The sequence below is a fragment of the Tiliqua scincoides genome, chromosome 5 (genome assembly GCF_035046505.1).
Source record: "Tiliqua scincoides isolate rTilSci1 chromosome 5, rTilSci1.hap2, whole genome shotgun sequence".
Taxonomy (NCBI): Eukaryota; Metazoa; Chordata; class Lepidosauria; order Squamata; family Scincidae; genus Tiliqua; species Tiliqua scincoides.
Genome location: NC_089825.1, coordinates 3,215,563 through 3,228,458, shown reverse-complemented (window position 1 = coordinate 3,228,458; position 12,896 = coordinate 3,215,563). Strand labels below are relative to the sequence as shown.

Genomic DNA, 12,896 nt, shown 5'->3' with positions numbered 1-12,896 from the left:
TGCCCTCCCCTGCATCTGGCAATCAGAAGCAGCTTGCCTCTAAAACCAAGAGCTTACACATACTTACTATGACTTGTAACCCATAATGAACTTTTTCTCCAGAAATTTGTCCAATTCCCTCTTAAAGGCATCCAGGCAAGATGCCATCACTATATCCTGTAACAAGGAGTTCCACAAACTAAATTACACGCTGGGTAAAGAAATATTTTCTTTTATTTGTCCTAACTCTCCCAACAATCAACTTTTGTGGATGTCCCCTGGTTATGGTGTTATGTGAGAGGGAAAAGAAAGTCTCTCTATCTATTCTGTCCATCCCCTGCATGATTTTGTATGTCTCAATCATATCCCCCCTCAGACGCCTCTTTTCTAGAGGCCCAAATGCTATAGGAGGCCCAAAGGCTGTAGCATTTCCTCACAGGGAAGGTGCCCCAGCCCAGTAATCATTTTGGTTGCTCTCTTTTGCACCTTTTCCATCTCCACTATATCCTTTTTGAGATGCGGCAACGGACACAATTCTCCAGGTGTGGCCTTACCATCGATTTGTACAAAGCATTACAATATTCTCAATGTCTTTCCTAATGATCCCAAACATGGAATTAGCCCTCTTCACTGCCACCGCACATTGGGTTGACACTTTCAACGAGCTGTCCACCTCCACCCCAAGATCTCTCTCCTGATCTGTCACAGACAGATCTTGGGGTGGTGGTGGTCCAATGACTTATTGATCTTTAATTTGTCAATATTAGGTCTGAAACATCTTCTCTCTTAACCTCTATCCAACTTAATTCCTTGGTCAGGAGGGCCCATTCGGGCAGCGGAATCTGCCTGAGGTCTTCTGCCATGAAGACAGATGCAAAGAACTCATTTAATTCCTCTGCCATATCTAAGTCTCCTTTTATCTCCCTTTCCCTCCCTCACCACCCAGAGGGCCAACTGTTTCTCAGGCGGGTTTCCTGCTTTTAGCATATTTGAAGAAGCTTTTATTATTCCCCTTAATGTTGCTGGCCATGCGTTCCTCATAGTCTCGCTTGGCCTCCTGTATCACCTTCTTACATATCTTTTGCCACAGTTTATGTTCCTTTTTATTCTTTTTATCCTTTTATTAGGGTAAGACTTCCATTTACGGAAGGAAGCCTCTTTGCCCTTTACGGCCTCTCTAACTTGGCTCATTAGCCATGCGGGCACCTCCTGGACTTAGCCGAGCCCTTCTTCCTTTGAAGTATACACTTCTCCTGGGCTTCTATTACTGTTGTTTTAAACAGATTCCACAGCAACAGCTGCACCCCAAGAGAAAAATATTGCTAGACCAATAGCAGCCAAAGGAGATTGTGCTGAACAGGGCACAAACCCTAAAAGTGAATATCTAACATGATCTAAGTCTGTGAGGGGGAGTATTTCTAACGGACTGTCATGAATAAGTACATGTTAGGTCTAGGTTGGCAGTAAAAGCCTGAACTTTGGTAAAAGTAAAAGCCTGAACTAAGACAGTGTGACTGAGAAGTTGCTCGCAGTTCCCAGCTACAAGAATGTGAATATATAAACAAAAGGATTGTTGTCTCTCCTTTGCCGGCCAGAAAGGACAGATAACAAGAATTACAACCCATTGGAATGTTTAGCACCTTAGTAGACAGAGAGGCGCCTGATCAAGAGTGATGGAGTGCAGCTGTGGATCTCCAGTTGGGAGGGGTAAGAACTAGGAGGAGAGCAGCCAGGCCAACTTCAAGAATGTTCTCTTCCTCAAGGGTCTGATTGGACAGTCTAAATAAGTATGAAGTCACCTCAGTACTATTAGCATAAGAATTAATAATAATAATAATAATAATAATAATAATAATAATAATAATAATAATAATAATGAGTGCCCAAGGGGTGTGTGCTGTTCCTTCTTGGACAGAGTTTAGGTGCAAAATCCTGCACGCGTGTGAGCTCCATTGTCCATCATGGGCATCTGGCCTCATAGGTAGCCCTGGAGCTAAGAAATCTACAAGAGTAACTGACCCAGGTGAGAGATAGGGATTAACAGAGATAGCCAGCTAGCTTTATTATTTTATTGCTGATATGTTTCCTAGATGTTTATGCCTCTAGCATTTGCTGCCTTATTGTAGAGTGTGTAACCTTATGTACTTAATAAACTAAAATCTCTTTTACCAAGTTGTTTCATTGTCTGTTGGGAACAAAGGTTCAGAATCCTGCCTAGCCGTTCAGCAAGCTACCAAGTGCTCATTGAGGTCTAGTAACTTGAGGGCTGAAGCTTTAATTGGAAAAAGTTTAATTTAATTCAGTGCCTGGAAGGGATAGAATTAAGCCTAGAGGGGCTTTAGGGTTTGAGAACCAAGAACTCTGAGCACCCCAAACCCCCCTAGGTTTACGGCACTGACAAAAATAACTGTCTTGACTCAAAAATTTAAAAAGAATACCCAGTGCAACCTTTTATTCACTATCTCTATTACATGTGCCAGTCTCCCCCCTCCAGCAAATTACCATGCCCCCCCCTTGAGTCTGCTGCAGGGTTTTGATAAGGCTGAGCAAAATCTGCTGGGAAACACAGACCAAGATGCCTCTTGCGAAACTGTTACATCTGCTAGTTCTGAATAATTTACTCTGTCCCAGCTGGGGCAAGGAGTTGGGCAGGCCACCCTCAGGTGGTTGAAAGGCCCTTCTGGTTTCCCAGATCACTCTAAGCACGGCCCACATCACGCCTGCCAGTGCCAGAAACGGCTTCTCTTGCCGGATCAATCATCTGACTGCAGAGAACCGCTTCATATACATTTTCTTCAGCATTTCTGTGCTTCATGAAAGACACACAGCCCACAGTCCTGCATATAGCAACACCACCCGATCTCCCTTCAAGAATGGGACCTGCCATACAGCAGCCCCCCTTATTACTTGCAAAACTGAAGACAATGTAGCTACATAAAGCAGCTCTCTCTCTCTCTCGCTCTCTCTCTCTCTCTCTCTCTCTCACACACACACACACACACACACACTCATGTAGTAGGTTGCTCAGCCTGAGTCAGGCAACTGGTGGGGAAAATTGTGTGTGTTTGTGTGGGTAGAGGACTTGCTCCCACCTCCTGACACCAATGGGGAGACACCTAACTGTGCCCTTGGCTGCTCTCTCCCCATGTCTTCTTCTTTCCCTGCAAGCTGTTACAGAACAGAGCAGGCTACTAAGGATTGTGCAGCTATAATTACTTCCCAGGAACTAAATAATGAATCACCCTCTCCAAGTGCGGCCAACCCCCTCCACTTGGGCAGGCAGCCTGACGCCTGAAGGAGCTGGAATGGTCGAAGAACAGCAGTCCCCCCCACCCAAGCCTGGAAACTGCCAGGACTGAATACAGCTGATTTCCATCACTCTCTGGCGAGGGGTGGTGAGAGAACTGGGGGTCTGCCTGGGAAAAATGGAGCAGCAAAGGACAAGGGGCCATCCCCTCTGCAGATGAGCCACGAGAGACTACCTCACCTTTTAATACATGGCACTTTTGCCCCTCCCACCTTCCAAGGAGTTGGGAATGCCATCTGTGGCTCTCTTAACCACACCCCTCCCAAACTTTTGATATTAAAGAGGTCCTACATTGAGAAGCTTAGATTCCAGGCTTGCTCTGAAGCACCACACCCCCTTTCTCACTCTTGGGAAACATACAGCTTTGTACTGGAAAAAAAATCAGTGGGCACATTTCAGACAAGGCTGCTGAGGGGCAGCACCTAGTCAAAGACATGAACTAGCTGCCTTTCTGCTTGGCCTTGTGAGGCGGACATCTTGAGCCAGAGGTTCCATAAGGCCTGGTCAGCAATAAACTTTGTGCGAAAGCCCAAGCTGGAGAAGGAGGGGACCTTCTCTGCTGTGGTGCCCAGAGCATGGAAGTCACCTTCCTGTAAGGCCTGCCTGGCCTCCTCAATGAGGCTGGTGAAGACCACCCTGTTTCTTTGGGCTTCTGATCTTGGACAAGCCTCTTGGACCTTGGGATGTTTTGCAAAAGAAACACAGACGTGGCTTAGAAATTTCTAAAAACTTCTAAATAAAGCCAACAAGCTAAAGGAGACCTGTTGACTACCAAGGCATCCATGACTACCCAGCATTGCCAGCCAGCAGGAACCAACAGCAAACTCCTTGGCCAGAGCCAGGGCTCTCTTTACATCCTCTTCTTTGCCTTGGGTGGGCCAGATAGTATCCCTGGGGGTAGGCAGGTGCACAAGGCCGATACGGCCTCGAGATGGCTTGCTGACCCCTTATTGTAGGGGTCATGTTTTTAATTGTCTGAAAATGAGCCACAAGCTTTGCTGGGCTTTTTGGTTCCACAATTACACCATCCTCCATCAAGGCAAAGTCGAATTCTTCAACCTGTACCACATTATGCAAACATGAATGTTTTCTATTTTGCACAAGTCAAATTTCTCAAGGTCCTACTTTCTAACTCAACACCAATGTCTGCACTTAAAACAAGCAATCATGGAATGGGGGAATGCACAGTGAGCTCAGTTTCCTGACAGTGATGCCACATGGTTCAGTTACTCACATCAGCAATCACGAAACCAGCCCCTTGAAGATGCCGCCGGGCTAGGACAAAGCGCCCCAGCAGGTCTTTGCTTCGGTTGCTGAAGTTTGGGAACTCCCACCTCAGGAAAGCAAGCCTGCAGAAAGGAGCAGAGAGAGTGACCGTCAGCGCCTCCTTCTTCCAGAACCTCCTGGAACTTCCTGACTCCCAGGGACTGGAACTCCACTACCCCACCACTCGGCGGACTTTGCACTCTCTAAGCTAGGGAGCTGCATTTCTCAAACTTTTTAGCACGAGGACCCACTTTTTAGAATGACAATCTGTTGGGACCCATCAGAAGCGATGTCATTAGCCTGGAAGTGATGTCATGACTGGAAGTGACATCATCAATTTTGGCTTCAAACCTAAGCCATGACCAGCCAAAGGTCTCATTACACAGCACGCTTCTACTGTTATTTTGCATAGCTGAGAATGCAAACTCTCCAGCTCTGAAGTCAAAGCAGAACATGGACTTGGATCCTTCCCCAACGACACTGCCCTTCCCCCTTTCCAGCATCCCATCTTCCCACGTATTCAGGGCAAAGCACCAGGCCTCTCTCCCACAGAGAGCCTGCCCTGCTCAGCAGCTCCGTACCCTGTATTTTCAGTTCTGTATTTTCAATGGCTGCTGAGCTAGGCGCTAGGAGACCCACCCACCTGAAACTGACTCACAACCCACCTAGTGGGTCCTGACCCACAGTCTGAGAAATGCTGTTCTAAGCTATGGAGCAATGAGGGAATTAAATCCTGAATGTTAGGAGCCGTTTAGGGAGAGAGAGCATTTCTGCTGGCAAAGGGCATCAGTCCCCTTTTAGAGATGACTTTATCCTTCTCATCAGGCCTGCTCCCAGAATGCAAAGCCTCTGATAACACTCTTGAGGCCAAGGCAGGAGTCCGTTAAGCAGTTCCTATGAAAAACAACACTGGAAGGACAACCTGCCTCACCAGATCAGCGTAAACGCTTGCATGATCCTGCACCAACATGAGTCGCACAGAACTTCATGTAAGGCTGAGAAGAAAAATTGATCAGCCACGAGTGATGAAGGTGGAAAGACTGCACCACTGGAGCGGGGTGGCGGGGGAGAAGTGTTGCTCATCCTGCACACCATCAGTTCATTAGTCTATCTGATTCTGACAACCATCAACACTGACAGCATGACTGGTAGCCATTTTTTCCCACCCTGCCAAGAGATGCTGCCAGGACTGAACCAGTATTTTCTGTGCGCAAAGAAGCAGTTATACCAGTGGCCTTTTCCCCTTGACTCATAAGCTGCCTCCCCACCCCCACCCCAAGTCCATTCACATTAAACAACACCATCAAAAATACATCCTGGCTCTAGAAAGACTAGTTCATCACTGAAGACAGGTGAAGCACTAAAGGCAGATCAGGGTCCGTGGTCTACCTAGTGTTTCTCAAAGCATGAAAGGGAGCAGTGCCTGCTGGCCGGCCAGGTGTGGACTGCTGTTCAGCCAGGCGTGCACGGTCTGACTGGCGTGCAATCCTATGGAAAAATGCACTGCAACCATATAGTGGTAGAAACTGGAACTGGGCCAGTATGGTAGGGGAACCCAAGATGTCTTGCAGGAATCTTTTCTGCATATTGCACATTAGCAGCCTGTTTATCAAACTGGTGCCCAAGTTATTTGTGGCTCTTCCCCCAGGCACCCTATTCAGTTTCTGGATTTGGGCCACTTGCCCTTGAAGGACTTCTTCTGTGAAAAGGGATCCAGATCTTGGGAAACAGAAAAGTAAAATATCATGAACTGCTTTTCCTGCAGTTGTTTAATTGAAGAATGAACTGGTTGCTGTGGGATCTGCTGTGCTTAACGAGGGGTGCCATATTTGGCCATCCAAATTTTAATCTATACTTCCCTACCTGCCCTGACTTGTGAACATGAGAACATAAGAACAGCCCCACTGGATCAGGCCATAGGCCCATCCAGTCCAGCTTCCTGTATCTCACAGCGGCCCACCAAATGCCCCAGAGAGCACACCAGATAACAAGAGACCTGCATCCTGGTGTAGTAGGGGTGTAGCAGGAACGGGTACTAGAAAATCAGAAGACCCCACTGGATCAGGCCATAGGCCCATCTAGTCCAGCTTCCTGTATCTCACAGCAGCCCATCAAATGCCCCAGGGAGCACACCAGATAACAAGAGACCTGCAAGGCCTCCTGGGAATTGTAGTTAAGAACATAAGAGCAGCCCCACTGGAGCAGGCCATAGGCCCATCGAGTCCAGCTTCCTGTATCTCACAGCGGCCCACCAAATGCCCCAGGGAGCAACCAGATAACAAGAGACCTGCATCCTGGTGCCCTCCCTTGCATCTGGCATTCTGACACAGCCTATTTCTATGGTGGAAGGTCCACTCCTCCCTCCTTGCTGAAATCACTACTGAGAAAGAAAAATCCCAGACAAGAAGAGTCTCCATGCCTTGCACTGCCACCCACTGCTGGACCCACTTCCTGTGGCACCGTCCCAGTTCCTGTGCTATGGCTGTGCAGGCTTGGAAATGCCCCCCCACCAGCTGCACCTGCAGACCACCTAGAGATGCAAAGAGGACCCCAAGAGACACTGACTTGCCTCTGAGCACCGCAGCTTTGGGAGAGGACTGAACAGATATCTTTGTTTGCACCACTGTTTTGCTTAAGTGTGAACACATACTGTTGTTTTGCCCTTTCTCAGGTGTGTGCTGGGGGGGGGGGAACAGAATGCCTTGGTGGAGGCTAAAGTCAAAGCAGAAAAGCCAGAAAGGCAACACACTGAACCTGGTTCTTGATCCTGAACTAAGGATTACACACCTGTGGCAGAAGGATCCAGTACTCAGCAGGTAGCCACCTTGCAAGAAGCAGCAACCATGGGGTGCTGTGTCCAAGCTGCTCCACTTCCAAGTGTGGTGGGTTGCACTTCCAAATGAGCTCCCACCCCCCATTACACAGCAGGAGAAGATTTCTTGCTTTGGGGAGACTTGCTATAACCTCAGCTTGGGGGTGCAGTGCAGCGGGCAAGCTACATTTTGGTGATTAGAGCTGTCTTTGCTCTCCAATCCTGGGCTGTTCTATACCATTCTGCAATGGTTCTCTTCTTAGAGGCCCTAGAGGCTGTTACCTGATTTATAAATGCCAAGGAGTGCAGCTATAATGGTGACTGGGCAGCAGTAAATACCAACTTGTTTAACCCTTGATGCATAGCAATCAATCTGCCCTGTCAGTTTCGCAAACCATCAAAAATTGGGTCACGACCCACAGTTTGGGAAGTGCTTCTCTAGAGAGAAGGGAACAAGCCTCTCTCTGCCACTGCTCCCAGAATCTGGTCCCTGGAGTCACAGAGCTGGATGAGTCAACAAGGCTAGGCCTGCTGCTGCCCCTCGTCTCACCACACCAGGCTTCAAGACTCACCTTCTGGCACCTGATGGGAGAGACTGCGATCCTGTAGACTGGGCCAGGTGAGGAGCTTCAAAGCCTGCTACAGGCAGGGGCTGGTTGTCACTATTCAGAATCATCTCTGCATCTGTGAAGGGCAGAAGAGAAAAGGGAAGATGCTTCTGTGTCCACATTTCTCCAGAAGGGGGCCAACCAGTACAGGACACAAATCTCCATTCCAGGCACAGAAGGGGAACACCAAGGTGGGTGTAACCCAAGAATGGCCACAACAAGGCATAAGAACATAAGAACAGCCCCACTGGATCAGGCCATAGGCCCATCTAGTCCAGCTTCCTGTATCTCACAGCAGCCCACCAAATGCCCAATTTGCCTGGCAGGTGTCACCAACCAGGCAGGTGACATAAGAACATAAGAACCTAAGAACAGCCCCACTGGATCAGGCCATAGGCCCATCTAGTCCAGCTTCCTGTATCTCACAGCGGCCCACCAAATGCCCCAGGGAGCACACCAGATAGCAATAGACCTCATCCTGGTGCCCTCCCTTGCATCTGGCATTCTGACATAACCCATTTCTAAAATCAGGAGGTTGCGCATACACATCATGGCTTGTACCCCGTAATGGATTTTTCCTCCAGAAACTTGTCCAATCCCCTTTTAAAGGCGTCTAGGGTAGACGCCAGCACCACATCCTGTGGCAAGGAGTTCCACAGACCGACCACACGCTGAGTAAAGAAATATTTTCTTTTGTCTGTCCTAACCCGCCCAACACTCAATTTGAGTGGATGTCCCCTGGTTCTGGTATTATGTGAGAGTGTAAAGAGCATCTCCCTATCCACTCTGTCCATCCCCTGCATAATTTTGTATGTCTCAATCATGTCCCCCCTCAGGCGTCTCTTTTCTAGGCTGAAGAGGCCCAAACGCCTTAGCCTTTCCTCATAAGGAAGGTGCCCCAGCCCAGCAATCATTTTAGTCGCTCTCTTTTGCACCTTTTCCATTTCCAGACACTAGGTGTGAGGCCTGCCTGGCAAGGTTCGTTCCACAGCTGGTGCCTGTGACTTGTTCATCCCCAGCACCCTACAAGAAGCCGCAAGTGCCATGCGGTAGAGAAATGGCAGCCCCCTGGGCCAGCCTCTGCCACAAAGTAGGCGAGTGCTGAATGTGACCAGCCTGCTGGACCCAGGCTGGGTGGACCACAGGCTGGAAATGAGAGATACAGACCTTATGCTTGGATTCAGCAGAGCTCCTCTTAAGCCTGGACATTCATCAACACCAGAAGAGCCTGACTGGAGCAAACTGAAGTAGGTGCCTGCCAGGCGGACGCCTCTGGGCAGGCCACAAATAGACCATGAAGGCTACGGCCCCTTTCTTTTAGCCCCCTCCTAGCAACCAGCATGCAGAGGTGAACTGAGTCTGAAGATGATGTTCTATGAAGCCGTTGTGGCAAACAGCTCTTGGCCATCTCTCCACTGCTATAAATTTCCCAAACCCACTTTAAAGGTATCTAAGACGGGAACCATCACATTCCGTGAATGCAAATTCCGTAAATTAAGGGTTGTGTGCGTGACTGTCCATCCTTTTCTCCTGCATTTACTTGTTTCCTGACTTCCTTGCTCGGCATTTTTAAGGCTGCAGTAATAAGCATCATAATCTCTGCTAACACTGTAATGCAGCAATTCTCAACCGATGTGCTGTGGCAAATTGGTGTGCCCTGAATGGTCTGCAAGTGTGCCACAGGAGTTTGTGATTAGGTAATTTATTAGCAGGGCCATTGGGGATGTGAGCCCCCCACAGATTGTCAAAAAACGGATGGTGTGCCCTGGAAATTTTAGCACCTGCCAGCATGCTGTGAGATGAAAAACGTTGAAAGTCGCTGCTCTAATGCTTCAGGAGCTTCTCAACTTCCTTTCTGCCTGCTAGCTTGTCCTAGCCAGCCAACAATGTCCTAGCCAGCCCACTTGCTGGGACTGGCACACGTTACTCAATTGGGCACCCGAGCCCACCTGACCAGGTCAGGAGGAAGGCAGAGTTGCCCAGGTGGCCATGAAACACTGAATAAGACAACACCATCACCAAACTGAGGTTTCCTGACTTTGAGCCTGAGGATGCCTGTGTGTTCCAGTTTATCTCCTGCAGAGAAATCAACTCTGTGCAGGGTTCCCACTCTCCACCCTGGGGGTGCAAGATGTAATGGACTCCTTGAGCCAACACCAGAGAACATACAGTTAGGAAACCAGGAGCCAAGATGCACCAGGGAATTATTTTACATTTACCTGGAATCTGTATTTTCACAAAGGTCCACACTTGGACACTGCCAATACCCAGTTCTTTTAATTCTGTCCTCTTCATACTACAGGTTGAGCCTACTTCTCCGCATATTTTATATCCACAGATCTGGCTCAACATGGGTCCCCTGGACCTGCACTGAGCCAGATCTGGTCCAATCTGAAGCCTCTGGAGCCCATTCTAAGGTCTGTAAAGACCATGCGTGCCCACTACGGACCTCAGAACGGCTCCAGACATGACTGGAGCAAGGCTCTGCATGCCTTCAGAGCTCAGATGGGCTCCTAAAACAGGATTTCATTATTTGTGCTTTTCAAGTATCCATGGGGGGGGGGGGGGATCCGGGAACAGAACTCCCACAGATGAACCTGTTCCACCTGTACTCCCTTTTCTGCATTATTAATACATTCTTTTTAGGTTTTCACTGTTATCTGCCTCTGGTAGCTTGAACCTTCTCTCTTCACCACATTCCAGTTCTTCTCAACACTTTGTGCCATCAAAAGTGTTTTTGGTGAATTCTCCACTTGACCAGGGGTGGGGGAGGCTTTTGCGAACAGTCTTTCTATGCCTGGCTTCGTCCTTATGATGGCAGTAGAATCTACCCATTCTGGTCCTGGCATGGGGCAGATCTGGAAGAAGGAGGGAGGCACCAGCACCAAGGCTTCCCATACCCCAATAACCACAGCCATGTTCTTCTGTGCAAACGTGGCTTTGGAGAGCTGTGATGCCAAAGGTGCCCGACTTGCAGGATAAGCTAATCCACATAATGACTTACCATATGGCAACAGCTGCCCTGAGGGACAGAGGAGGCCAGCCGAAACCCTGTCTTCAGCTGCAGTTTCCCTGCCCTGTGCCCTCCTCCCGCCCTGCGCCCAACTGGGGAGTGGAAGCTCACCAAGCTGCCAGCCATAGATGGTGTCCACACTGAAGCGCACCTTTGCCTCCTCTCCCACCAGGCCTTTCAGCACTTCTCTCAGGCTGCTCTGCAGCAGCGTGGCCTTCCTGTCCCCCTGCAGCTCCTTGGTGCCCAGGGCCTCTGGTGGCAGGAAAGGTCCCTGGTAGTCGGCACACTCCAGCTGGGCCGTGGTGTTGACATGGATCAGCTTCAGTTGATAGTTCTGGCCCTTTGTGGACTCATCACCTGTGGGTGGGAGGGGGACAAAAAAGCACCCTGAAACTAAACAGCAGGGGTGGCAGAATGCCCAGAGTGCACCCTGCCACACATGCACTAATTCTGAGAAAGCATATTGGGCTAGAACATTGTCTGTAGCATGCTTTTATCCCCAGATCCAACAGCACAGACCTGGGGCCCATGAACTACATGTTCTCTATGGCAGCCACATGGCCAGTCCCCACCACAGAGCAGACAAGGACTGAATTTGACAAGGCTGCACTGGGAGGTGCACGTGTGTTTCAGTTCCAGGTGAGAAGAGGCAGTTGAACACCTTGCAGAAGGCATCCCATGCTGCATAGGGGAGACCTTTGGATTATGCTGCAATTGGGACATTAGCTCAGCTCACCCAGTTCTTACTGTATCACAAGTTAGAACAAGCTGGAAATGTGTGGACGGAATGGCACTTGAGAGAAGCAAAATGTGCTGCTTCTAGTTTTGTCACATGTGGCCGAGCTTGGCACTGATTAGGTGTTCCATATGCACTTTGATCAGCCATTACGTATCTGTCACATACTAAGCCTTCCTGTCTCAAATGGCAGTACAAGGAGAAGAGTCATAGGAACAGATTTAGTGTGCCTTTCTGTCACATGACACAGCCAGCAATCAGATCCCCATTTCTTAAAAAATGAGTTGTCAACATTAACTCTGAAACTCCTTGTTTGCATACAGCAAAATGCACACAGGCCTACCAGAAGCAACTTCCTCTAGAGCAGCCATTTTCAACCACTGTGCCGTGGCACACTGGTGTGCCGCGAATGGTCCCCAGGTGTGCCGCAGGAATTTGGGAGAGGGTCATTTATCAATAGGACCATTAGGGGATGTGAGTCCCCACTGACAGCACAGTGTGCCTTGTCAACTGTCAAAAAACTGATGGTGTGTCTTGACCATTTTAGTGCCTTGCCAGTGTGCAGAGAGATGAAAAAGGTTGAAAATCACTGCTCTAGAGTCCAGAATCTAGACAGTGCCATCTAGAGGCTGATGAAAGGTAAAGTGCAGGGGCCTTTTATGCTATGTCACTGCTCATGATAGATAATGCCACACCTACAGCCAGGTATCTATTGGCCTGAGCTGTGGATCCTTTGCCCCCTAGAACCACCAGTACATCATCCGCTTATACCGAAGAAGTGAGTGTGAAACTCCGGCACCAATACTTTGTGCAGATGGGCAGCTTTTGCCTGCTGTAGCACACACAGCGACCAAACCAAATCCAGTAGCATGTAAGGGTCAAAGGTGTCCAACTGGTCATCCAATCTTGTGTGGATCTGGAAAAAAGGAGGGAGCATCTGTTAGTTGGGCAAAGCAGGAAAATAACTGGTGTTTCCAGAGACAATGGCAGCAATCTGCCCTGGTGCTTGGGTCCAAGGGGGGTCCACACTCCTTTTTCAAGTCCCCCACCACTGCTACTGCTTCCCCCCAAAGTGAAAAGGAATGCCATTTGTTCTTGCATTCACTGAATTATTCACTGCACAAGCATGAAAAATAATCAATTGCCAGTTGTGGCAACAGGCTATGAGAACCCAT

The 12,896-nt window shown here is 48.9% G+C and overlaps 1 protein-coding gene and 2 non-coding genes across 4 annotated transcripts in view; all 3 read right to left on the bottom strand.

Annotated features, from left to right (window-relative positions):
* TBRG4 (transforming growth factor beta regulator 4) overlaps nt 1-12,896 on the bottom strand; it is a 32,286-nt gene that overhangs the window by 4,443 nt on the left and 14,947 nt on the right. Inside the window, exons 7-10 of one of the 2 annotated variants that reach the window (XM_066627361.1) lie at nt 12,493-12,637; nt 11,097-11,342; nt 7,937-8,048; nt 4,521-4,635 (exon numbers count right to left, since the gene is read on the bottom strand). In XM_066627361.1, coding sequence (XP_066483458.1) covers nt 4,521-4,635; nt 7,937-8,048; nt 11,097-11,342; nt 12,493-12,637 — 618 coding nt within the window. Of the gene's footprint in view, nt 1-4,520; nt 4,636-7,936; nt 8,049-11,096; nt 11,343-12,492; nt 12,638-12,896 lie in introns of those variants that run through there. The other variant, XM_066627362.1, reaches the window with a different exon arrangement.
* On the bottom strand, nt 8,965-9,093 carry LOC136654890 (small nucleolar RNA SNORA5). The gene has a single exon (XR_010794635.1). It is a non-coding gene; the product is annotated as a small nucleolar RNA SNORA5 (small nucleolar RNA).
* On the bottom strand, nt 11,460-11,594 carry LOC136654888 (small nucleolar RNA SNORA5). Its single transcript, XR_010794633.1, has one exon. It is a non-coding gene; the product is annotated as a small nucleolar RNA SNORA5 (small nucleolar RNA).